The 24,341-nt window shown below is 41.4% G+C and overlaps 1 protein-coding gene across 2 annotated transcripts; it reads right to left on the minus strand.

Moving 5' to 3' along the window:
- Nucleotides 1-12,764: 12,764 nt before the first annotated feature.
- Nucleotides 12,765-20,959, minus strand: myb (v-myb avian myeloblastosis viral oncogene homolog). 2 transcript variants are annotated; one of them, XM_040017977.1, is made up of 15 exons: nucleotides 20,830-20,959; nucleotides 19,036-19,153; nucleotides 18,860-18,931; nucleotides 18,670-18,762; nucleotides 17,750-17,970; nucleotides 17,079-17,307; nucleotides 16,939-16,992; nucleotides 16,741-16,845; nucleotides 16,078-16,332; nucleotides 15,528-15,616; nucleotides 15,307-15,421; nucleotides 15,097-15,192; nucleotides 14,670-14,768; nucleotides 14,410-14,493; nucleotides 12,765-14,323 (listed from the first exon to the last, which is right to left on the minus strand). In XM_040017977.1, the coding sequence occupies exons 1-15, from the start codon at nucleotides 20,850-20,852 to the stop codon at nucleotides 14,213-14,215; spliced, it is 1,764 nt and encodes a 587-aa protein (XP_039873911.1). In that variant the 5' UTR covers nucleotides 20,853-20,959; the 3' UTR covers nucleotides 12,765-14,212. The 2 variants fall into 2 exon arrangements, with proteins under 2 accessions (XP_039873911.1, XP_039873910.1); XM_040017976.1 differs by having other exon boundaries at nucleotides 12,765-14,326.
- Between the last annotated feature and the right edge of the window lie 3,382 nt (nucleotides 20,960-24,341).

Below are 24,341 nucleotides of genomic sequence, written 5' to 3' on the forward strand. Positions count from 1 at the left end.
GCTGTATATAAGAATTCTATCGTCCCGATAACGATATAAATCACAAAAATGTAACATTTTCTGTAAATTCTGTGAATCTCGGGCAGCTCGTCTTGCGGGAAGTGTTTCCAGCTGCGCGTGGTGTACTTGGAGTCGAGTGTTTTAACAGATGCATGAAACTATACATTTTTAGACATAAGTTGTAAAGGCCGCCGTTTTCTTTGTGAGTATTTATTACACGGCGTGCTGCGGGGAAAAGCCTGTTCTAACGTTTGAGTCTAAGGTTTATTTTTTAGCACCTGGCGGCTCTTTTTTAATTCTCATCCGTAAATAATCTGCTCTTTCACGTGATTCAGTTTATTTTGAAAAGCCTCAACAGGATTTTGAGCTTTATTGTGAAAGGTTTATGTGGAACATAAACAAGCGGACACGGGATGCTGTTACCGATGTTGTTGCTAACCACAACGCATAAAACCAGGCGCTTGTCCGTCAGTAGTGTGGTTATATAAAATATAAGAGAAAGAGAGAACTTTAAGAAATTAATATAGCCACTACAGTGACCATCAAAATGATGAAAAAATATTGCCGTAAACTGTTTATTTTGCGACACCACAAAACAAACGATAGCGTAAAATGAAACGATAGATGTTTTTATATCGTCATCCGATATATATCGTTATATCGAACAGCCCTATTTTAAGGCATTGCATATTAGCCCATTTTACTCTCTGTTTAAACTTAAACCCTCTCTCTGAGTGGAGCAAAAACAGCAAAAACCGGAATGTCACAGCCACAGTGATGTCACCTTCTGGTTTTGAACTCAGCACTTTGAAATATCAGTGTTAGCTTTGTGGCTCTGCTCTGGCTGGAGTGTTAATTTATGAGCTAACACTTGAGAACATGCTTAGCAAGCTGGATACATAATGCATGTGTACATACATGCAACGCACAAGTATATGCCAATTAGCGTTAAGTGGCATAGTGATAAATTAATCAAATTTCACTCACCAAATCTGAAGCACAAACTTCCTGGATGTTAGTTAGCGCCAACAGTACAATCACTGAAGAGATTAAGTTCAGAGCCTCGAATGGATCTGTATGGAAGTTCATTTGTGCCATGGAAAAATGTAAAGAAAGAAAAAGTTATAAAAAAAAAAGAGTTTCTCTGAAGTAAGTTGCAATTTTGAGCTACGTAACGTGTTTGGATATGAAATGCTTGGATAATAACTTTTTCAACTTAACTCTATTTAGTGGTTTTTTTCCCCCAGTGGTTGAAACTAGTACTGTGCAATACTGCAAGTTTTAGTATCCCATACCAAGCAAATAGAAGGCCAGCGTTGCAGGTAACAATACCAAGGCTTTTAACTCATTAAGGCAAGCTTATGTAGGGGAGAGCATTGTGCGTGATCTTTTATGAGCTGAACACATTTTAATGACCACTAAATCGCTGTGATTTTTACTTTCCACAATAATTACAACAAAGCACACCTTTCAGGTTTTCTTGTATTTTGAAACTTGGTTTTCTGGGGACGTGTAATGTAAATGTGCCTTCCTCTAAAGTTCTTTAGATCAGCTTCTGTTGTTTAAATGCGCTATTCGGTCTTTAAGTCTGAGGTCATTAACCGTTTCAGGGTCCAAACTAAGCTTCAGGTCCTAAAGTCAAACAAACACTCCGGCATCACTCAGAGTTAAAAGCTGTCTAAATTCTTTCATCTTTAATAAAATTATCAGTGTTGCTGCTTTACCAGGTGTAACAATTAATTTTAACATCCAGGCATCCATGAAAACAGAATTTATATTTGATGGAGTTAGATGTTAGCAGGAAGTTAGCTCACTAGTTTCCACCTAAACATAATATACCATGTTCTAACTGAGGGATTTCTGAAAGAATGTAAATGTAGATGTACAGCTCTGCTAAAATTTAAACATACGGCTCTGCTATCACTTCCGACATAAATGAAGACAGGAAACTAAGTTGGTATAGAAGGATGTGCTACGTGGTGGCTAGCTACGCAGCTATGGTTAGCACAGTGAAGCTGGAGGATGAACGCTAACGTTTTTCCACTCGATAAAAGTTAACACAAGAGTTCCCAATGGTTAAGGAAAATGGAATCACATGGCAGGATCCAGTTTGGACCTGGAAGCACGCGACGGTCAGCACAAAAAGGTTCAGACAACTTTCATAGCGCATGTGTGAGTTATATTGTTTCATTTCCAAAAGCACAATCCAGTGGGCTGAACTTAGAGGATAGAAGATAGACTGAAAATATCAATATTATAGTGCTAGTATCGACCCAATACCAATACCAGTACTATCAATATTTGGATCAATCCACCTACCCCCAGTGGTCACAAAATTTCATAGATGTTGAATCTAATATACAGCAAGTCTGTGTCAGCATTTCTTTCAGGAAGTCCAACTTGCAGTATCTACATGGATGAGTTATTAAATTACAACACAATAATTGATCTCTTTGTATAGTGTCCCACTGAAAAGGAAGACACAAAAAGAGTTTAAAACTGCTTTTGCACCAGGCTAAAAACATTTTTTCAATATTGTAAAGGTGGGAATTTTAACATCAAGTGGACATTACAGAACTGGTGGAGAGTCCTAGGTAATAAAACCTTAGTAGGTGTTTTTCCCCTTTGGAAATGATACACTAATAAGCATGTGAGTCATCAAATGAGCCAGGCTGTGAAAAAGGTGTGGGCATTACCATCTCTGGTGTGGGCATTACCACCTCTGGGAGGAGCTGGCTCACCCCACCATCACATGACATGTTGAGATCCCCTGAAGCAAGGTGTGAATGGGGGTTAAAATGCCTGGAAGGGATCTCAGTACTACATTGTAGATGGCTGATAGCCGGTGTCGTAAACCACCACTTCTGTTCAACGATCGTCATTCTCAGCAAAGAAATGACCTCCTTTACTCATCTCTCAAACCATTTGTCTTCTTGGTTCAAAATTTAAACACTTTGGCATTCTCAAAAGGGTATCCTTTCTCCCAGGGATACAGCTGAGTCTTGTCCTGTTGAGGTGGGCAAATTCCAAGTTACAAAAATGCTCCCCCATGTGTTGCGGTTGTTTGAAGCCTCTTGGCTGAGTGGAAAAATCGCTTCTCAAACCTTGAGAAGTCAAGTGCCTTCTTTTCAAGCTCTCAAGACTACAGTTTTACCTGCTTTATTTCAAGTTCAAGTTCAGGAAAGTCTCTGGAAAAGTTCTTGCCACTTCTGATTTATATACAGCACCACCTGCATTAATAAAAACAGAAAAATCCCCATCAAAGCTCCTTACTGTCAATCTTGCCCCCCCCCCCCGTCATTGTCATCAGGATGAAGGGTAGAAAATCTCAGAAAGTTTGATGTGTTTTCACTCTAGATGAAGCCAAACTACCGTCTGGGATATGAAGGACAAGAAATTCCCAGTGCCTAAGCAAAGGCAAATGTTAATTAGCTAGCCCTTCAGCTATGTATGTGACAGCCTTTAGTTTCAGGGTGACGGTGGTCAGCTTTCTGGGGCCATGACAACCTTGGAAGATAGAGAAACTGCTCCAATTAGGACTCTGTGCTAAGGTTGAAGGTGTTTATATGTGATGCCATAATCTGTTTAGCTAGCAGCGAACAGAGTGTGAATAGAGTGGCTAGTCACGAGTGCATTCAAATTAAATGGCATCAAAAGTGAGCCTTGATTTGCTTTGTAGGTGGGCATTCTGGATGGTAGATAGATAACTCGCATTGCATACACCAGACTTTCAGGTCTTGTAATCGTGTATTTTTTTTTCAGCTAAATAGTGTCATCACATGCAATAATACTTTACACAAAAGTTTAGTTATGTGAAAAGAGAAGAGCAGAGTGCTCAGAGGTCTGGGGAACAATCTAGTAGCAATTCTGAAAGCAAGGTGGATGTACATGAGAAAATGATCCTAGTGGGGAAAATTGCCCAAATTTCAATTTTAAAATTTGAAACCCATAAAGAAATAGACTAATCGATTGAATTTCCTAAATTGCATAATCTGCTTAGCAATGTGTATACACAAATCAGTCTCAGCAGCATGCATCCATGCTGATTAACTTTCAAGATCCATCAGCTGAGATAAGCCCCCTGAAACACACCTTTCCACCAGCCTGGTATCTGCTGCTCTTATCTTTAAGGGGACAGGTGTTAAAAACCTGCCGTCTGCATTGCTGAGTACATTTATCACAGACGTCCACATACTCCAGAGTGTTTGTTCAGAGTTCCCCGCCTATGATAACATCATCACTCAGCAGCCACTGGAGACAAGATGTATGGATGACACCAACAAGGAGCAGTGCTTGAGATGTTGTAATTTTCATCTTTAGAGGACTCTCCCTGTTATAGGAAACTTTACTATGATGACAGATACAGATGACGGTTTTGTCCACAGGCCGTTTACAGCTATTTTCAGCGCTAATTCTAAATTTAAGGGGAAAGGTCAGTCTTATTAGGATTTAATAACAGTAAGGATGAGCACTTGCGGATGCAGACTTAATCAGTTTTGCACATTCTTTGTCAGCATTAGTTTTCTTCCTGTGACCTTCCATGGAAGACATGTGATGACAAAAAAAATACATCAGCTTTCATCATGACAATTTTCCACTCTGTGGTTTGTACTACCAAAAACAAAAGTAACACATTGTAAGGTTTCCTCCAGCTTGTCCGTATAATGTGTTTAATGTGACATTTTTCTTCTTCCTTCAGTTGAGCCTTGCCCCCATGCCCCTACCACCATCAGACAGTACAAAGAAGGTGAGGTGCCGAAGAAGTCCTGCTAAGTAAGGAACACGCTGTAAATAAAATGACCTTGCGAAGCATCTCATTTAAAAAGTTTTAATGAGTAATTGAGTGTAGAGGCAAAGAGGGAAGAAAATTGAGCTTCTTTCTTAGAGGAAAAATGAGCTTCGTGATTACAAAAATTACAAGTTACAAAAATGCTCACTCACTTTTTCGGAATTCAAAACTGCAAGTTACAAAAATGCTCCCTTAGTTTTTCGGAATTCCAAAACTGCAAGTTACAAAAATGCTCACTCACTATTTCGGAAGTCAAAAACTGCAAGTTACAAAAAATGCTCCCTCACTTTTTCGGAAGTCAAAAAGAATATGTTAGGTGTTTTAATAATGTGTTTTAGTATGTTTTAATAAAGGTGAAAAATTAAAGGATTTTGATTCTTTAAGTCAGGACTTAAAACTTGTGTTACTTGCTCCACAGATTGGACTTTGAAACAAAACTGGTGCTCTTCTAAAAAGTGCTTCTGACAGTTATTGATCATAAGTGGATGGAATTTTGATTTTGAAATCAGGAAGGTCATTAGTATCCAAGAAAGTCATGTGGTAGTCATAGGCTTTCCGACTGTTACAACATCTCTCTGTGCATAATCCGTGAATCTCGGAGCCTCTGTACTGGCAGATCATTAAAACAGTGGGAAAAGCGAACTCGATCGCCTACACTCATGTGTTCAATCCAGCTACGGGGGCATGACACAACGCGCCAAGTTACAAAAATCCAGAAATGCACGAACGGCATAAACACCATTTTTGTCATATGTTGCCATTTGCCAGGTAGGCCACAGTGTGTATAAAGGGGCCCTTAAACCACATCTACTTACACCTCACCAGCCCTTTTATTAGGCACATTTTGCTAGTGTTTGCTAGTGCTAGTGCTAGTGTTGCATGGAATCCATTTTGCCTTCACAATTGCATTAATTCTCCTAATCCACCACATCCCAAAGGTGCTCTATTGGATTTAGATCTGGTGGCAATGGAGGCTATGTGAGCACAATGAACTTATTATAATTTTCAAGATGTTCGAGATGATTTGATGATTTCATTTGTGGTTCATTATCCTGCTGGAAGCAGCCGCTAGCAGATGGGGAACACTGTGGTCAAAGATGTGGACATGGTCAGCGACAATACTCAGGTAGGCTGCAGGGTTTAAATAATACTAATAATATTAAGGGACCCATAGTGTGGCAAAAAATATCCCCCACACAAGTATACCACCACTAGCCTGAACGGGCAGGACGGATCCGTACTTTCATGTTGTTTATGCCAGATTCAATCCGGATGTCGGAGTAGAAATTAAGAACCTGCCTCAAACTGGTTTGCCTTTGGCATAACGCCCACTCTGATATTGCGATAAAGTTTATCATCATTCCATGGTTCTTGTTCATCATGTGTGTTCACCTCCACAGGTCCCTTCTGTCGTGAAGTCCATACGCTCTTGCTGTTTTGCATCATGTTATTTCATAGATAGACACACATGCCCCAGTGTGTGTAATTAACAGATAGGCTGAAAAGTTGCTTTTTAATGCATGTTTCCTGTTAGTATTCCTATTGACTGTGTTATTAATCATTGCACTTACTCGCTGTCCTCTAAAACTGTGCGATGCATTCATCACCAGCTGTGCCGTTGTTTTTCTTTGTTTTGTTTCCCTCTTCGTGCATTTTTGGCCCATATGTCCTCTGCTCGTCTCTCTAACACACACACACACACATGCATACACGATTACAAAGCGAGGAAAAAAAGACCCTACTGTGTACAGCAGAGCATTTGCTTGCTTCAGCTGTCTAACTTTGAAGATGATGTCAGAATGTGACAGTCACCACTCTATCCACCAGCTTGTTTCATAACAGGTGTTATACATACAAAGAGAAAGTGTGTGTGTGCTTATCAGTGTGTGTGTGTGTGTGTGTGTGTGTGTGTGTGTGTGTGTGTGTGTGTGTGTGTGTGTGTGTGTGTGCATTTGCCTTTTCAGCCTGGCTGTGTTTTGGACTGCAGACCACAAACAACCCTGAGGTCTGAGGATTGTTATCTCATTGGTGCAATTATCACACTTGCAGGCAGATAGACACACAGAAACACACACGCGCACACCACTTTCACCCCATTACTTTGAACCACACCCACTGGACGGGTGTGTATCTGAAGGGGCTGTGTGAGTGTGTTTTGGAGGAATGGAGGGTGGATGTAGGGCAGATTGTACTGATGGTTGGGGCACCCCCGTGACAAGTGTCCTAAATCGGGGTAGTCAGGCATGATCGTGCCATTGTGAATCGACTTGTCAGGATCGCTTAGAGACAACAATGGAGCGGACAGACGACAGGCGAGTGTGTGTGTTTTATCGCATGTTGGATTAAGGATAAATTAAAATGTGCGTTCGTGGCCAGTTGCAGTGTTGGGAAGTGATGGCAGGAGGGGAGGGGCTGTAGCGAATGTAGCGGGTGTGCGCACGTGTGTTTGTGTGTGGGTCTGTGTGGTGGGCCCTATTGAAAGGTCCTTCCTTCTGCTCTATTTACCCAGGTGAATGGGGAAGCTGGACCAAGGCTGGGCGGGAAAACATGTCATTTTGTGCCAAGCAAATTTGTGTGTGCGCCTGTGTGTGTGAGGAAGCAGGTGGGGTGGGGATACTGTAGTTAAGTAGAAGTTGTCAAGACAAAAAGTTAGCCGCACCATGACCCTACACTCTCAATCCCTAACCCAAACAGACCACTCCAAGCACACGCGCGCACACACGCACGGGGACGCACACAAACCATTGTAAACATAGCAGTTTCTACATATTCTTGGATTCATAGAGTCAAAAAATTGCTTTCAAGTTTCTAAAGCGTATCATTTTTTTTCAGTCACGCCTTACTTTGTGTGTGTTCACATGTGTCTGTGTGTGTAATGAAAAAAAAAACCTAGACAGAGCCAGTGTGAAAGCAGACAAAATGGGCTCTAAGAGGAAGTGTCTGTCGTGTGTGCGAGTATGGCATGTTTTTTTTTTTGTGTTTTTTTTGGTGGAGGGGGGGGTGTTGCTGGGAAGTCGGTAACCTGCTGTCAGGCTGAGAAATTTGACCACACTCCAGCACCAGAAGCCTGCGAGGATGTCAGCGTTTGTGCGTCTGCGTGTGTATGTGTGTGTGGTTACCTATAAAGGCCCTGTTTGATTCAAAGATTCGGATCACGCTTGTCTCCAGTGTGACGGATTGTTATGAAATTACAAAGAGAGACAGGCGCGTGGCACAGACCTGAGCGCAGAGTATAAACGGTAGCTGTGCGTGACTCCCTGATATGAATGATTGGAAAATAACACCAATTACAGTTTGCAGCTTGCAAATGTGACACTGCTGTACTGTAGTGTTATTTATTGTTTACGAGGCATTCTTTCTCTCATGTTTATTCGGAATTTCATATTTGTTCATAGCAAAATTACACTTACATCCCTACATATTATTAAATATAGCTTTGTTTGATAAATATATCAAACAAATTAAGCTCATTAGCTTATAGTGCAGTGAATCCTTAAGTGAAGTAATATTTCGAATTTAAACTTTATGAGGCTACAGTTTCATCATTTCCGTAAATGAACAGCCCACCTCTCTGTTGCCCTCTATTTATTTATTTACTCGGCTCTTTCAGTCTTTTATCTAATGGCCTAACGTCTGTTTTTTGCTCTTTGACCTCGTTGGCACTGCTTTAGCAGTACTGACCCACTTTTTCAAATGTTTACAGTTATTGTTTTTGGCTATCTGCAGCAGGCACATTGGTCTATACATTTTTTTGCTCCTGAAAAAAACAACAACAAACAAACAAACGGCCTAACGAATGGCAGCCAAATCTGGGAAGACAGCGACTTGCAGATGAGTGTAATCACCTCAGCAGCACTCCCCATCTCTCTCTCTCTGTGCCTCGCTCACTCTCGTACCCGACTATCTCTTCACCCTCAGTCTCTCTTTCCACGTGGCAGCGACTATCTGCTCAATCTGTGTGTTCTGGTTGCGTCTAAACATATGCATGTATGTGCGTTTCGTGATTGTGAGCGCGCTCATATCATAGAGCATCCATCCCCGTGTGTTATGGTCCTCACATGGCAGCCAAATGCGGTTGTTTTGGGCAGGGGTCCTGCACCTTTACCTCTATCTGCAAACAGATAACTGAAAAGAACAACTATTCTCTATGGAATACAGGAAAAAAATCAGCACGCATGCTTTCGTAGTCATATAGCAGCACCAAATTTCTTTTTGAAAAAGGGATGTTCAGCTGTTTAACTGACTTGGTGATTCTAACATTAAATGTGTCACCAGCAACAATGAGCCTGTGGTTTCAGGTCACACAGGGGGTTGAACAAGCCTATCTGTGTGTCCAAGAATTCACTGTCACCCAATATTTTCTCAGAAAAAACTGTTGTAAATAAACCAATCAGGATTTAACTCCTAGGTGCTACATGTTACATGTGAAAAGGGAGGTATTTTGAGGTATTCTCCTTAACCTTTGACCTAGCTAATCCAGGCGGTACTCCTTGGTGACCGATTAAAGTTGCACGAGTCCAGTTTCCTTTTTGAAAATGTAACATATCATTTTCAAATTAAATTTCATTGTAAATGAAATGAATAAACACCAGGGGGATTGTGAAAGTAAGACACAAAATTCCAAATTTTTGGATGAGAAATTTTATAATAACATAAGTACACAAAGAAAGTGTTTGATTTTTTTGTGAAAAATAAAAATATCAAATTTCATGGTTTGACCCCGGAGTTGAAGCTGTGTTAAGGCCACTTTCGTACATGCCAGTGGGGCACATGCATGCCTTTTCACTACCGGTGCTCTATTTGAACAACGAGCGCACTTGTTGCCAAATGCAGTGATCTGATTGGTCAGATCAGTTTATTCGCAGGCGAAAAATAATGGAAAAAGAATGCCGTAAATTTGTTTTGTGAAATGACTTGGCCAGTGTGAACTGTTTCATTTAGAATGGGTGTGTCCATTGTTGTTTAGGTTGTCACAAATGGAACAGTAATTTCCAAATTGAACGTCATGTTGTATCAAACAGAATATGAAACTATCAACTGAGACTGCACACTCATTAAGAAAGTGTTTGCTGAGGTCATAAATCAAGTTAGAAGTCGGGTCATTTTCCCGTCAGACTTTTTTAGCAACCTGAAAAGTCGCCCACCTTTGACCTGTGGTAGGAACGAGGGTTTTAGGCACGCTAGCTTTTTTTCAGACACAGAGACTGCATCTACATTTTATATAGATTCTGTGCATATTTGGGACAAAATTGTCCCATTAAAATGATGTTATTAATTCATTTATGTGTCTACACATGGATTGTTTTAATATTTTTTATGCCTTATGCATGCTAGTAAATTGTCGGATCTCTGCTGACCTCCTCCACACAAATAACCACCTGCTTTAAAGGCCTTTTTCACAAACTACATTTTGACATTTTACATACAGGTTTCTGTAATTGTAGGAACTCCAATTTCAACTTCATGGAGCTCTGTTGTTTTTTGCTTTCCCCCCCTCCCATTTTTCTCCTCTTCTCTGTACCATGGATGGGGACGGTAGTTATCAGGCCCAGCCAGCACAGCCCTGCCCTTCTACCTGACCACTGCCAGCAGGGAGCGGCTGCTCTTGCCTGAATATCTCCGACCACAACAGCAACAAGAGAATAAGGAAATCAGGCTAGAGTAATCTATGCAGACCCAGAGCACGCTGGCCAGCATGTGAACTAGTGGCATGTGTGTGTTTTTGTGCATATGCACGCGCACGTTCAGGAGCCCGCCATTTCTGCAACATCCTGCTATAAATCTATTGTGACACACAAACCGAATTTATGAGCCAATCTGCTTGCGACAGACATGTTTGATTTGAAAAGGGAAAGGAGGATGGAATTAAAAAAAACAACACTAGCAGTGTAAGTAAACTTCTGCTTTGACTTTTAGAGCTAAATACCTTATAAAAATGTAACAGTGTGACTCAGTGGCAGGTGAAAATCTTAAAAGTGCAGTTATAATTCTAAAATATGACTTTATAATTACCCAATAAAAACAGACCATGGAAACTTGACCTAAACAGAACCAGGCAGAAACAAGAGCAACATTATGACAGCAGCTTTTGCCCCTGTGACCCACATAAACAGCCAATAAGAGCCTCTTTGAGCTTAAATGAATGTAGGTGGACATGCAATGATTTACAAGCCACTTTTGCATTTTTTACAATTGAAGCTCCTCTTCTGTTTTACATGATTTAAACTACATAAAACTCTGTTTGATCTGTGTGAGGGGACAGCAACCCTGACGTGAACTGAAATGAACTTGGAAAAAAATAAAATAAATAATTATTCACTATCAACAAAAGCGCACTGCAGTCCAGTATTTTGATGACTTACCACAACCTCTTCTGATAGACAGCGCTGCTCTGATAACAGTCACAAGTGGACACTCAGTTTTCCATTTATTGAAATAAGCAGACGCACGAAAAAGCCTGGTTTGTTTGTTTTATTAGTTTAGTCAGTGAGGTCTGTTGAATGGTGAAGCGGGGACTGCAAAAGAGTAAAGATACGTTGTGTCTTGCATCTCTCATCCCAGTATATATTGGGGTTTTTTTTTTTTATTATCAGTAAACCACTACCATTCAGTATACACACAAGCAGCTGCCTTCTCACTCAGTGGAAGCAGGTGTCTGTGAATCCTGTGGGGTTTGGGGTTTGGGCTTTTTTCTGGCAGGGGGGTCTAGTAGAAGATGGTGAAATTCCCAGGGTGAAAGTCTGCTTCGTGCTATAGCCTCTTTCCACAAGACACCCCCACCCACACACACACACACACACACACACACAAAACCACACACTCTACATTTGCTGACAGGGATTGTCAAACCCGTCGTTCAAATTCAAGCAGCCTTCATCAGGCCTTTGCTGTCATTTCTGGGGGTTTTTTCAACCATTGTTGTTACAATAGCTAAAAACCACAACATTGTGAACATGTGGATGGACTAAGCATGCTTACACCCACAAAGAAACTATTTCTGTTTGCCCCGGTCTTAAATATCACAGTTCCTGTTAGATATGTCCGTCTTGATGACTGCCATTTCTGTTTATGAATCCCTCTGAGACTACCACTTAAGAGATGGGAATCTATATTTAAGGGCAGTGTGGTGGATCAGGGCGAGGTTGGGAGGGGGGTGCAGGTGGCTGAAGGTGTTGTGGGGGATGTGAGAACGTGTGGATGGGGAGGGGGTGTAAATATAGCTCCTGGTCTGAGTCTGGGCCCCTTAGCTTGCTAAGGCCTCACAGGAAAGAAAGTCTCCTCAAGAGACTGAATGTGGAGCTCATACTTATGAGCGTTTTTTGGCGAGCAGCGACGAGTAATATAACAATTTTCACATTGCCCACAGTCATGTTAGTGCATATTTCTGTGTTTAAAGGAGTTGATAGCATGTTTATGCAAAGCAAAAAAAAAGAAAAAAGTGAAAGCAGTCCAGGACAAAATGTTTCTTTGTATTTCTGGGACATGCACCTGAGTGGTCCCTGCTTATCCATGGAAAAAGAGGGAACGGTTGGAAACATTTGCTTATTTTCTTTGCTTGCTGATAAACTCTATACTCACTTGGTGAGCGGCAGATGGGAGAGAAGGTTTTATGATATGATATGGTCCACACAATTTTATGACAACAAACCTTTGTATCAGTTTATGTGTGCGCAAAAGCGAGGGCTATTTGAATACTATAATCCGTAGAGGAATTTGAATACTAGAGATAGATTACACTTTGGAGAGGGTAAATAGTTCATTCAGTTTAAAAGGCAATAATTACTCTACATAATGGTGCGGCTATTTGGAGTGCTATTTACACTGAGAACGTAGGCTTCTTGGGCTGAACTTCGCACTTTACAGCTTAAATATATGAAAATGTTATTTCCATATATTATTGTCCACGAGTAGCTGCGTTTGAACTGCTATCAACTTTAGTACGCTGAATGTCAGAGATTAAACACTGAACACAAGGTTGTTATAAAAACAGCACACTTTATTGAGTAGGCAGTCAAAAGTAGAAGTATAAAAACTTGGCATGTGTAAATGCTTTTACAAAAAGTGTGCTAAGTGTTTGACACATGTTACTGCAGTTTCGTTAAAGGACACAAAATGCTTGTTGAGTGTACTTTTACAACAGTGTAAATCCACCAGAAGAAATGTTTATTTCTTTCTCTTTTTAAAAAAAATGGGATTTTGGCTGTAGCATTAATATCAGTGTTTGCTACTCTCACAGTTTTAAGGAGAATATAAAATTCAAGTGCAGCTTGGTCTTACTCTTACTGGGTGAAGCTCAGGTTTCAAATATAAATGCATTTCGGATTTTCAAATGTATAAATAAATTCTCTGTCTTTCTGTAGATATATATATATATATGTATCTAAATTCTAAGAATTGCTTGTTCATTGAATATTTTCCCGGTTGGGGGGGATACTGTGAAGGCCAGAAATAAATCAAAAAAACTTGAAATGAAAACTCAATTCCTATGAAATAAAGGCGCCGATGTGGTTGTCAGGTAATACTAAAAAGGCTGGCCCCTTTCTGTTGTATAAAAAAAGTATAAAAATTGTAGTTGCATAGTGGTGCGAGAACAGACCGAGCAGTCCTTGTTCAGCAGTGGAGTGTTTACATGAGGTGGCAAAGACCAAACACTTGAAATTCTCAGTAGACCCATTAAAAACCCCTTAATAATTAAAAAAAAGGACAAAAAAAGGTAAAAAAAACCAAAAAAACAAAAACAAAAAAAACCCAAAATAAAAACAGAGGTCAGTTAGAAAATAATCATTATGACTTTGGATGTACGATAATGCTAAAAGGGCTTAAATACTCTGAAATACAACACTGCTCCATTGGCCAATTGTAAAACAACAGCAACAAAGTCATAATGTAAAAAAAAAAAATCAATAAATTAATGAGCTTGTTCTTTATATTACTATCAACATGTGTAATTAATAATACAGCCCAAGGCATACATGGTCACCATTTCCCCGTTTGTAATACAATAAAACCAAAGAAAATTTTAAAAATTTAAAAACTTTAAAAAAGTCACCCCCCCCTCCCCCCTTAAAAAAAGTCTTTGGTTGGTACAAATCCAACAAATGTAAGTGTGAAAAAATCAGTGGCATATAGCCTCTCCCAATGACTGTACCACCGCAAATATGTATCCGCCCGTCTGTTCCACAAGTGTAGGTGAAAGCGAAAACTCTTTGAGTTTTGAACCCAGTGATGCCGTAAACGCCTGTGTTCCAGAAGTAAACAAGTAAACATCTGCTTGATCCATCCATTGCTCCAACCATTTTCTACTGCTTCAGCTGGGGGGGCTAAACACCTTAGCCTGGTTGAGCTAAGGGCTTTTTTTCTCTTTCTTTTTTTAAACTCCAGTGCAGGAAAAGTTGATGTGTTTGGATCAGCATTTATCTCAGTCTATATCATCAGTGTCCTTGAAGGGAAAGCACTCAAGAACTTGTGTTCCGAGGCCAGTATGTGCTCCTCTGTTTTCCCGGAGGCCAACAGATCCCAGGAACCCAGCTGTTGCTGCTGTAAGAAAAAAAGAAGATGATGAGTTTTTATGTTAACATGCAAAGCTATTTTATAAATTTATGATTTAATTACACACACACCTGTAGTGGGTTATTCAGGCTTCTGTGAGGGAGCTGGTAGATTTTGTGTCCGTCTTCGTTCAAGAGTGAGCTTGTAAGTAGGTCCTGAAAGAAAAATGCAACAACACTTGTTAACAACACAATAATTACAGTACAATGACTGAAAAGGGGTGCATAGTAAAGGATCTTAGGGTTGATCCTGTGCGTACTCATTGATGGACTCACATAAACAAAACAAAAACACATAAGGAGGTCTGACTTAAGGTCAAACGTCAACTTACCGATACTTCCTGAGCTGGGCGACTGGGGGAGAAGAGCTGCCTGTTAAGTTCTTGCCCTGCCCACTGCATGCAGTGGCCCCTCTTGCATGGGAGCTCGACCTAGGACCCCCGGAAAAAAACACAACACGGTCATTTAAAACCCCACATTTTCCTCTTTTTGTAACCAAGTCACACAAGCTCGCTTACAAAAATTAACCTCAAGCTATTCTTTAAGCTGATGTCAAACGTGTTGCAAAATGTAACTAAAAAACAAAAACAAAACACAACACGTTTGTCACCGCAACATGCAAATGGTTGAGTTTGATATTTCACCCCTGTCCGCTATTTTCTTAAGATACAAAATAACACTTCTTATGTCAGTCTCACATCATATGCGCATGCTTTTTTTTTTGCATATCTGTACATGCATATGTAGGGTGGAAAGTACCTCTTGCTTTATCTTCTTAAATGGAGGATGCTTAATGGCATCTTCCACTGGCTCCTGCTTGATGGACCCAACCATCTGCTGCCCCAAAGTGGTGTTCTGGAAACAACACAAACCTCCGAGTGAGTCCCGAGGACAATGCAGTGTGCAAAGCAGCAGTTTGCATGTCAAATTAAGCACCGAGGGATATATACACACATTAAAGTCTCTCACCATTAGTTTAACGGGGCCATATTTGATCTCCTGATGGGTCGAGGCTGATCTCAAAGGCGTGGGTGTACGTGGGGTTGACTCCAGAATTGACTCACACATATTGGGCGTCATGAGCCTGAGGAGAGAGGAAAGAAAAAGCGCAAAAAAACAGCTGTTAAAAAAGGCTCATATAACAATAACAGGTTTGCATAATAAAAGTGATGAGAACAAAAGCTTCTTACAATTCATTATCATTTAGGAGGCTTGCAGGCACAGGCGAGTTAAAGGGTAGATTGTCTGAGTGTTCTGGGCTCACTGGCTGGTTGAGGAACTGTGAAATAAAAAGGAAGAAAACATTAAATTAAAGACCCCTGACAAGGCTTTGACAACCAGGCAGCTCGTGTAGCACGCTAAGCTAAGCTAAGCTAAACAATGGGACAAACACTAGTTTTGTGTGGTGACTGTGTAAGCACGGGTCATGTGACCTGTGAGGGTGAACAGAGTAGATTTGTGACTTCACATGGGTTGGCATTCGACATGAAACCAGTCAATGATTCTTTAGCAGTTGTTGAGCACCGATTGGGCAAGACCCTGTCTGCTTTAAGAGCGCTCCTTTCCAAGAACCCACTGCTAACAGGCTCTGGGAAAAGGGTGGGGAATTCTGGGTCAAGGCCCGCTATTATATCTGTGTTTCTAATTTATAGGGCATCTTCTTCAACTGGTTCCAGTTGATCACGACAGACAAAAATAAAAACATAACATAGCACGACACAGTGTAAGGAAGATACTTACTGAGTCAATCATGGATTCCATAAGCCCCGGCATTGGATTTGAGAACGCAGGACTGTTGTGGGGACTGTTGTTGTTGCTGTTGTTGCCGTTAATGCCTTCGACGGGTGTTGTGGGGGCGCTGTCCTCAGCTGAGCTGCTCTGGTCAAGAGACAGTTCCTGGCTGGCTGCCTGGTGATGAGGTAAAGGCAGAGCAGCACCTTCTGAGCTGTTGGACATGGAGCTCTGGTTGGTCCAGTTTTGATAGAACGAACAAATCTGGAGAGAGGAAAAAAATGTTACAGACTGGAAAAGAATAATCACCTGAAAACACAAAAGCACAGAGGAGCGAGTGCAAAGGAAGCACAGATATAAGAAGCGCAGGGAACGCTCAACCGTGATCAAATGAGAAGGGGAACTTTAATGTAAAGGCCGACAGAAGAAGTGTTGAGTAGAGAATTGCACAAGGGGTCATGCAAACCCAAAAGAAATGGTGATAAGATCCTATTGCATCACTTTTTGCAGAAACAGACCACCCAGATGTTTCCTCCTCCTCATGCACACACAAAAAACACAAGTCCAACCACTGTCCTTAAAGCCAGGGTCAAAAAAACCAAAAAACACATAAATTGTGCTGTCACATGTTTCACCCTCCTGAATCCAGACACAGATCCGAGTGTGACTCACCGGTAGTGACGGCTGGCCCCTCAGTTCATTTTCTGTTGACATGAGCAGCATTTCGATCTCTTTCACCCTCTTCTCCTTCTCAGGGTCCTCCTCGTTATAGTGTCTCTGAAAGAGCAGAAGAAATGCGTGAGCACCAATTCAATCCAAACAACTCATCTTCCCCATCTTTCGATCGCCGCTCAGGTTTGCGATTCTTACCTGGACTTGGGGAATGTTGAGTATGTTCATATTGAATGAGAGGGTGGAGTGCACCTGTTACAGAGAAAGAAGCAGACGTTAATAAATGCAAGGTCTTGTGGGCGGAGATCTGCCTAAATTCTGGTTTAAAGCCCACTTACTCTACGTGCGTCAGACAGGTAGGTGGCGTAGCTGAGCGGCAAATTGGAAGTCAGCTGCGTGTGACCGGGCTGTTGGGGAAAGCACATGATCTGATTATTGGTCTTCACGTAAGTGCGGCTGGCGGGGAGCGAGGGGCTGCTGTTCTTGGCTGTGTTCTGGAGGTAGCCCTCCTGTTCCACCTTTCTCCTCATGGTGGAGTTCCAGTGGTTCTTTATAGCGTTGTCGGTCCTGCGGGTCATAAGGGACATGTGTTAACTTAAAGGTGATGTGACATCCTCTAGCTGCACACAGCAGCTTTATCAATGCAGGCGCACGCACACGCTGAGGGAGATAGGAAAAGTCTCAGTCACACACATACACGCATACTTAAAAATGTGCGCAACTGATAAGGTTATCAGTGCAAAGCAATTACAATAACCACATATTTATCTGTGTTTTCTCTTCTGTCATTCTACACCTTCCCCCCACGTCCTAACTTAGCCTTTTAACCTTTCTTTCCCAGCTTGCGTTCTATGTCCACAACTCCATTTTCTCTCATGCTCACTTTTATTGGCGTGCCCTCCCCTCCATTTCAGCCTCTTAACCGCAACATTGCGCAGCTAACCAACAAGGTTTCAGTGATTCATCTAGCTTCTCCTTTTCTGCCTCTTCTTCCCTCTCTCCACCTCACCTGCCAGGGAGCAGCTTAGCGATTTCTGCCCAGCGATTGCCCAGCTTCTCATGCGCCTGGTAGATTATTCTGTCTTCCTCCTCCGTCCAGGAAGTCTTCTTAACCTCTGGGTTCAGGTGGTTGTGCCAGCGCTCGCGGCACTGCTTGCCAATTCGCCCCTTCAGGTGCTTGGCGATCACTGACCAGCGTTTGGCGCCGTATTTCTGGACCAGCTCGATCACCTGGGGATTTTTAGGGTTGTGAGGGGTGAGAGAAAGAGGAAAGGCAAGAGAGGAGGAGGAGGAGGAGGGAGAGTGTTGAAAAGGAAGAAGTGAATGGTAGTAGAGGAGCATGGGGAAAGAGGAAGGAAGGAGTAATAACAGGGAGGGGAGGGAGAAGTAGAGTGGTACAGAGATATGAAAACAGGAGGGAGAGAAGAAATAAAAAAAATGATTATCCATAAAAATCTCAGAAGTTTTACTAAATGCACTGCTTTTCCTTCCTCCTTCTCTCTCTTTCTTGATCTTTCGCTAGTGTAGCTGATTGAGAACACCTGCTGGTGAGCAGTGAGGGAGTTTCCATTGGAACATTAGCCACTCTGCTAATCATTACAGTGGCATCTGGGTGGAAATATAACTCCTAAACGTGTTATATGTTGTGTAAGGGTGAGTAAAAGTGTGCAACCACAGTTCAGGAGTTGCTACAGAGAAGTTGCTTTAAACACAGGAACACAAAGTAATTGTTGATCTCAGTGGTATCCAGTTAGTATAAAGCCCACTCTAACAATTACACTGTAAGGTCACCACTAATGGCTGTTATAACATAACACACGGCTAAAGCACACTACAAACTCTACATGCAAGTTAATCTTGCATTTATATTTACAGTTTTCCATGCCACCCTCCCCCCCAAAACCCCACAAAAATACAGTGTGCTCTTACCCTCTGGTCCTCCTCTTTGGTCCACGGTCCTTTAATGAGTTCTGGGTTGAGAACCTTCTGCCACCTGTGTTGGCACTGCACATCTGTACGGTTCTGTGTAGAGAGAGAAAAACAAAATACAGTTTGTTATCATCTCCACACAATGGGAAGTTGCACGCAGACAAATCAGGGCCTCATGCCTGCTACTTACAGTTAATAGGCTTGCAATTACTTTCCAGTCTTCTGCTCCATGATTTTCAACAAGTTTCTTCAACTTCTCATCCTGAAAAAAGAGAGTACATTTTTTAAAAATATGTCACTAATATTTAGTATTGAACAGCAGAATTTGAACTGTATTGACGTATGTGTGTGTGTGTGTGTGTATACCTCTTCTCGTGTCCAGCGTGTCTTGCCGAGCTGGCGTTTCCCAGGCTTGGGCAATGATCCATCATAATCATGTTCATACATCTCAGTCTCCTCCTCGTCATCCTCACTGCTGTACAGACTGCAGACACACACACACACACAGAGGGCAACATTTTAAAAAGAGGTGGAGTCTGCGTGGAAAAAGAAGAGTGTAGGATAATAGACAGAAGAATAATAGGACAATAAGTACTTTACTTGTTCTAAACTACTCCCTATTAATCTCTTTATGAGGTGCATTAAAAAAAACTCAGCCCTCTCTTTTAGTCACTCGCTTAACTCCAACACAGAGAGAAAACCAGTCATTCTTGAAGGTTTGGCTGCAGGCTTTTAGCCAAGACACCCACAGGGGGTGTGCATGTATGAGTGTGTGTGTGTGTGTGTGTAAGAGAGAGAGAGGGGGGGGGGAGGACGAACAGGTTCCAGTGTTTTTAGTTTCCACAGATACCTGGATTGGCACATGCGATCATAATTTTGTGACCCTGGCGTGTTCAAACTTGCACAGGGCATTGTACAGCACAGCCATGCACACAGGGAAACACACGCACACGTGCACACAGAGTTCACGTTCGCGCGCACACACACACACACACACCATGTGGTCAACTAGGTAGATAGTTGTGCTGTCATACAGTACAACAGGTGAAGAGGAACCCCACTATGTGTGTACGTGCGTGTGTGTGTTTGTGTGTGTGCATGCGTACAGAAGGATATTTACACGCCATAATCTTCCTTATTTTCCTTTTGCCCAAATGCGTGACTACTACTCGCAGAGGCGAGCAAATAAACAACTTCTCTCAAATTTATCCAACAACCTCTGCGTTTCAGCGCAAGTGAGATAATTAGCGTGAAACAAACAAAAAAGCAAGCAAACAATAGAAGATGATTACAGCGCTCTCAAGAAGAACGATTAATCAGCTGGATCGGCTCTTCGTGAAAAGAAGTGATAATTACTTTTAAACCAATCAAATTAACTCCGGGTGCAGTTTCTTCTAATTACGATGAGGATAAAACGAGATAAAAACACGTCTGTAAACGGAGGTAAACGGTGGCTTTTTTGTGTGTATGTGCAAAGAAGCTCCTCAAAAAGGATCCCTGACATCTCAAACATGAGATTCGCGCACAAGACCTAATGTGTGTAATTTAAGGCAGAAAAATAGCATTGGGTCTCCGCGGAAGAAGTACGTGTGGAGTACAATGTTAGAGCGCAGGTTTCCAAAATAATATCCATCGCTCCTCGCGCTCGGTCGGAGATGCTGGAAAGCAGTCGTGTGTGTAGCGTGTGCAAGTTTTCATCGAAAAGAGCCGAAATCGGTGGCAGATGAACTGCTTTGCAGCCTGTTTTTACTATCCGCGAGTTAAGACAAGCCGAAGCGTGCACGGCACAGCACTGTCACAGCCGAGCGATGACCAGCCACCTGTCATTGGCGCGAGCGCTCCACAGCTCCAACTGGAGAAAAGTAAAGGGCTCGCGCATAGTACAGGCTGACCACACACACACACACACACACACATATATATATATATATATGATGTATATATGAAGTAAAACATATATCAATATATACATATATATATATATATATAAAAACACACGCGCGCGAGCTAGGGCAAGAGGATGCACTCTTCGCACTTACTTCACGCCGTATCCAAGTGAAATAATGCCTCACGAGAAAACTACAATAATAGCTGCGAGTCTTTGAGAGACAGAAATGAAAGCTTTAAAGCTGCCAAAGTCGTTGCTCGTGTTTCTCTTACCTGCTTCTGGACCGCCGAATCATGCTTAAAGTCTGCTGACGGTGTTTGGTGAACGCGGTAAGCACCTAGCCGACAGACAGCACTGACTTGCTCTCGCTCCTCACTTTCAGCTTCACTTTTAAAACGCGACCGCTGCTTCTACGGACCCGCCCCTTCCCGCCCCTTGTGCTCGCCCTTCACCAATACGCCGCGCCTCCAGTCTGTATTTGGCGCCTCTCGGTCGTGGCCTGAGGCTGTGGACCCCCAGACGTTTCTTCAAGACAATTTCTCTGTCTACAGTTTTTGGCAAGTCCGAGTTTTAATGGACAAGCAGATGTCGCCTATAAGAAAATGTGATGTTTCACGTAGATATATCCTGAAAGCATGTTGAGTTTTGCAGTGAGAGACCCCTTACTATCAAAACCACAACTGGCTTTAGTAGACACCATTAAAACATAAAATTAGATAAAATACATGCTAAGCTAACTGGTCACATTCACTCTATTCATTAGGACAAATTAAATACATTGGATTTAGGTCTGACCCTATTAATGGTGTATGTGACAGGTTTCCTTTCCTTTCAGGGGGATATGAAAGTCAGAATAAATTACAATACAGCCACAAGATAACGGCAAAAGATATCAGCTTCCCAGTGGAGAGAGTATAAAGTAAAATAATGAAAATATACAGGATTTGTATGACATATCGTTCTGCCAGAAGATGCCTATTTGAAATATGCTTCGAATAGGGTTAATAAGTGAATGCGATATGGGATCTACTTTGTATGATAAAAAAGTGATCTCTGACCTTATTTTTGTAAGCCTCTACACATGAAACCTGCCTAATGATGCAATATCTCAGGAGAGGAAGTTTAATAGCTCTTTTATTAATATAATTCTGAACAGGTCAGGGTACAATGCAGCAGCGAAGCCAAAAGGAAAAGTTGTCATGAACCTTAGTAGTTATTGATTTGATTGTTTCTTCTATAGAGATAGATCACACTGGGGAAGCAGCAGGACTCCTTAATAAGTGCCCAATATAGTGTGTGCATGTGAGAGAGTTGGTCCTGTCTTGTAATACAAGTTCCTGGTTGATTTTCTCAAACGTGTCCTTAAGCGCACCAGCCAGGTCACTCAAAAGGAGAAGGAAATGCATCTGTCTGAAGAAAACAATACAAATAGGTTTATGGCATGCAAGGAAAGTGAAGTTACAATGAGCCCAGTGGTGATTGCCTACCTGTTTGTAGGGTGCCTCTTGGTGCCACAGATGTTTCTTGGTGATAAAACATAGAACAGGCCTTGTGTTATTGTTTGCCCATAAAAAAGAAAAAAAGTTACAGAACTTGCAATTGCACTAAACTTTTTTTGTGGTACTTTATTTGCACTTATCTCACAGGATAGGCGCCTTTAAACCACACATGACTGCCTCTTTAGGTTGATTTCTTCTCTTTGAATTTTCTGAAAATAATCAATATTGAAACTACAGACTGGATGAGTTTGCGCTTATTAATGCACGTGGCTTGTACAATATCGCTTATTTCTTAGTAATACCGCAAAGCTTCGGAATTATTCTTCATTTAACCAACTCATTTGTCACATATTGTGTGTAGTTTGTTTTGGTGAAGCTCTGAATTGCTAGAGCTGTCTCTACTCAACCATTCATTTCATGGGGGGTGGGTGGGTTAATGCTTTATTGGTTTAAATGTGTCTTCTTATTGTTCCTACATACGCAGCCGTATTGTCCTAATCACTTGTGATTACCATCACCCGATACCAATCTATTGTTCCAGAGAAGTAATGATAATAACAGGCTGATGGAGGCTTATGCACAAACACATTACTGTAGACTAAAAACTCGCCACTTAATGCAGCCTCTAAAAGTGCTTATATGGCTCAGTGAAGTGAAGCAAGTACAATTTTTCCAGTTTATAGCTTTGGACATGAGTTAAATGAGGTAGACTACAACTTCAAAGTGTGCCCTACTAGATTGCTTAATCTATTTTTTTTTTCATCTTCATTTTGGTTGTCCTCATACGTCGCAGGCAACTCCCGAGTACACAAGTTACAGTCCTGCCAGTTTTGCCTCAAGTACCTGAACGACCCGCAGTGTTTACACAGCCAGTGATAAAACCTAAAGAATCCTTAAGCTCTCTAATGTCTGGGATTAGTTTGAAGCTGTGTTTGTTTGCATTCAGGCTGAAGAGGAACTGAAGGGTCTCTAATACCAACAAGGAGTGAGAAACAGACAGCTATGTGTGTTAAAACAACATATATATGAAAATATATGAACAGCACTGGTCTTAGATAATGTGCTGTTTTATTAGGCTTTATTGTCTCCCTCGGGTAAAACGGATCTTTGACAAATGAGGGAAAAGTAGCATATAAGACAAAACATGTACAATTTCACCTCTTACTATTTAGTAATTTTTAACTGATAATAGCACTAAAGAAAATTTGTACCTATTTAACTTACTTTCCTGAGGGGATCAACTCATATTGTTACCACGGGGTTACATGTCTTAATTGGGTGAACAATGAGCCCAGATAAACCATTTGGTCAGTAAAGAAACGGGGGGTGGGGGGGGGTTTATAATGCATTTTAAACTATTTACCTACTAAATGGTAGGACCTATTGTGCTTTGCTGATGGAGAGTCGTTTAATCACTTTGAGATGTAGATGCAGCCCCTTTGCTGTTGATCAAAAACTTAAAAGGACCCACTAATGACCCACTAATGACCTACCCCAGTGATATGTGTAGGTGTGCCTTGCAAATGCAGATTATTCAGGCTCATTCTTGCAAATATGGGTTTTTTTCTGAGCATGCATAAGAATGTGTGAGTTTGTGAACCTATGCTTGGTGTGGGTGTAGCCACCATTATTGTCATCTGAAACTGGCTGATTGGTGTATCAGTGCACAAAAAAAGAAAAAATGGTTTGGTTAGTGGCCCAAAGCATGCCACTAACATTGTTTTTCACAAATAAAGCTTTTACTGTAAATCAACTGTTTCCTGTCTTTAACATAATGCTTTACTGTACATTTAATAACAATCCCATCTATTGAGGATTATCTACATATAACCCTTTCTGGACGTAATCTTGCAAAGCTGCTGTGTTTCTTTGGAGAGCAGTTGCTTTCTGCTTTCATGCCTTGCTATACACACCATGCTGCCACAGTGTTTGTGACTCTCCTGATTGTGGGCCTGTGAATTTGAACATCATGCTGAAAGTGAAAGGGGCCTCAAGTTGCATAAACACAGCCCCTCTGGTCTTCTCTGATTTCAAATGTGTGTACCACAAAATGTGTTATGTATAAAATTCATATATTTGATGCATTGCATTGAAAGTCATGGATATTTAGAGGGACGTAGTCTTCTTAGCATGGGGCTACACATGTTGACTTGACGATCAAAATCTGATAAAGAATAAAATAATCACTTAAAACTATCTTTAAATTGCTCCCCAAATGAATTCTCAAAGGTTTTTTAACTAAAACACTAAAACACATTTTCTAGATCCAACTTTTGTTATTAACA

This window comes from Simochromis diagramma, unplaced genomic scaffold, assembly GCF_900408965.1.
Source record: "Simochromis diagramma unplaced genomic scaffold, fSimDia1.1 OVJJ01000802.1, whole genome shotgun sequence".
NCBI classification, from domain to species: domain Eukaryota; kingdom Metazoa; phylum Chordata; class Actinopteri; order Cichliformes; family Cichlidae; genus Simochromis; species Simochromis diagramma.

Excerpts from the sequence above, each read along its gene's own strand:
- myb (XM_040017976.1), bottom strand. The coding sequence starts at position 20,852 with ATGATTCGGCGGTCCAGAAGCAG. Across the intron at positions 17,308-17,749 it reads GCTAAGCTGCTCCCTGGCAG|GACCGACAACGCTATAAAGA; the intron begins GTGAGGTGGAGA and ends TATGACCCGCAG. Across the intron at positions 16,333-16,740 it reads GGGGCCAGCCGTCACTACCG|ATTTGTTCGTTCTATCAAAA; the intron begins GTGAGTCACACT and ends TCCTCTCTCCAG.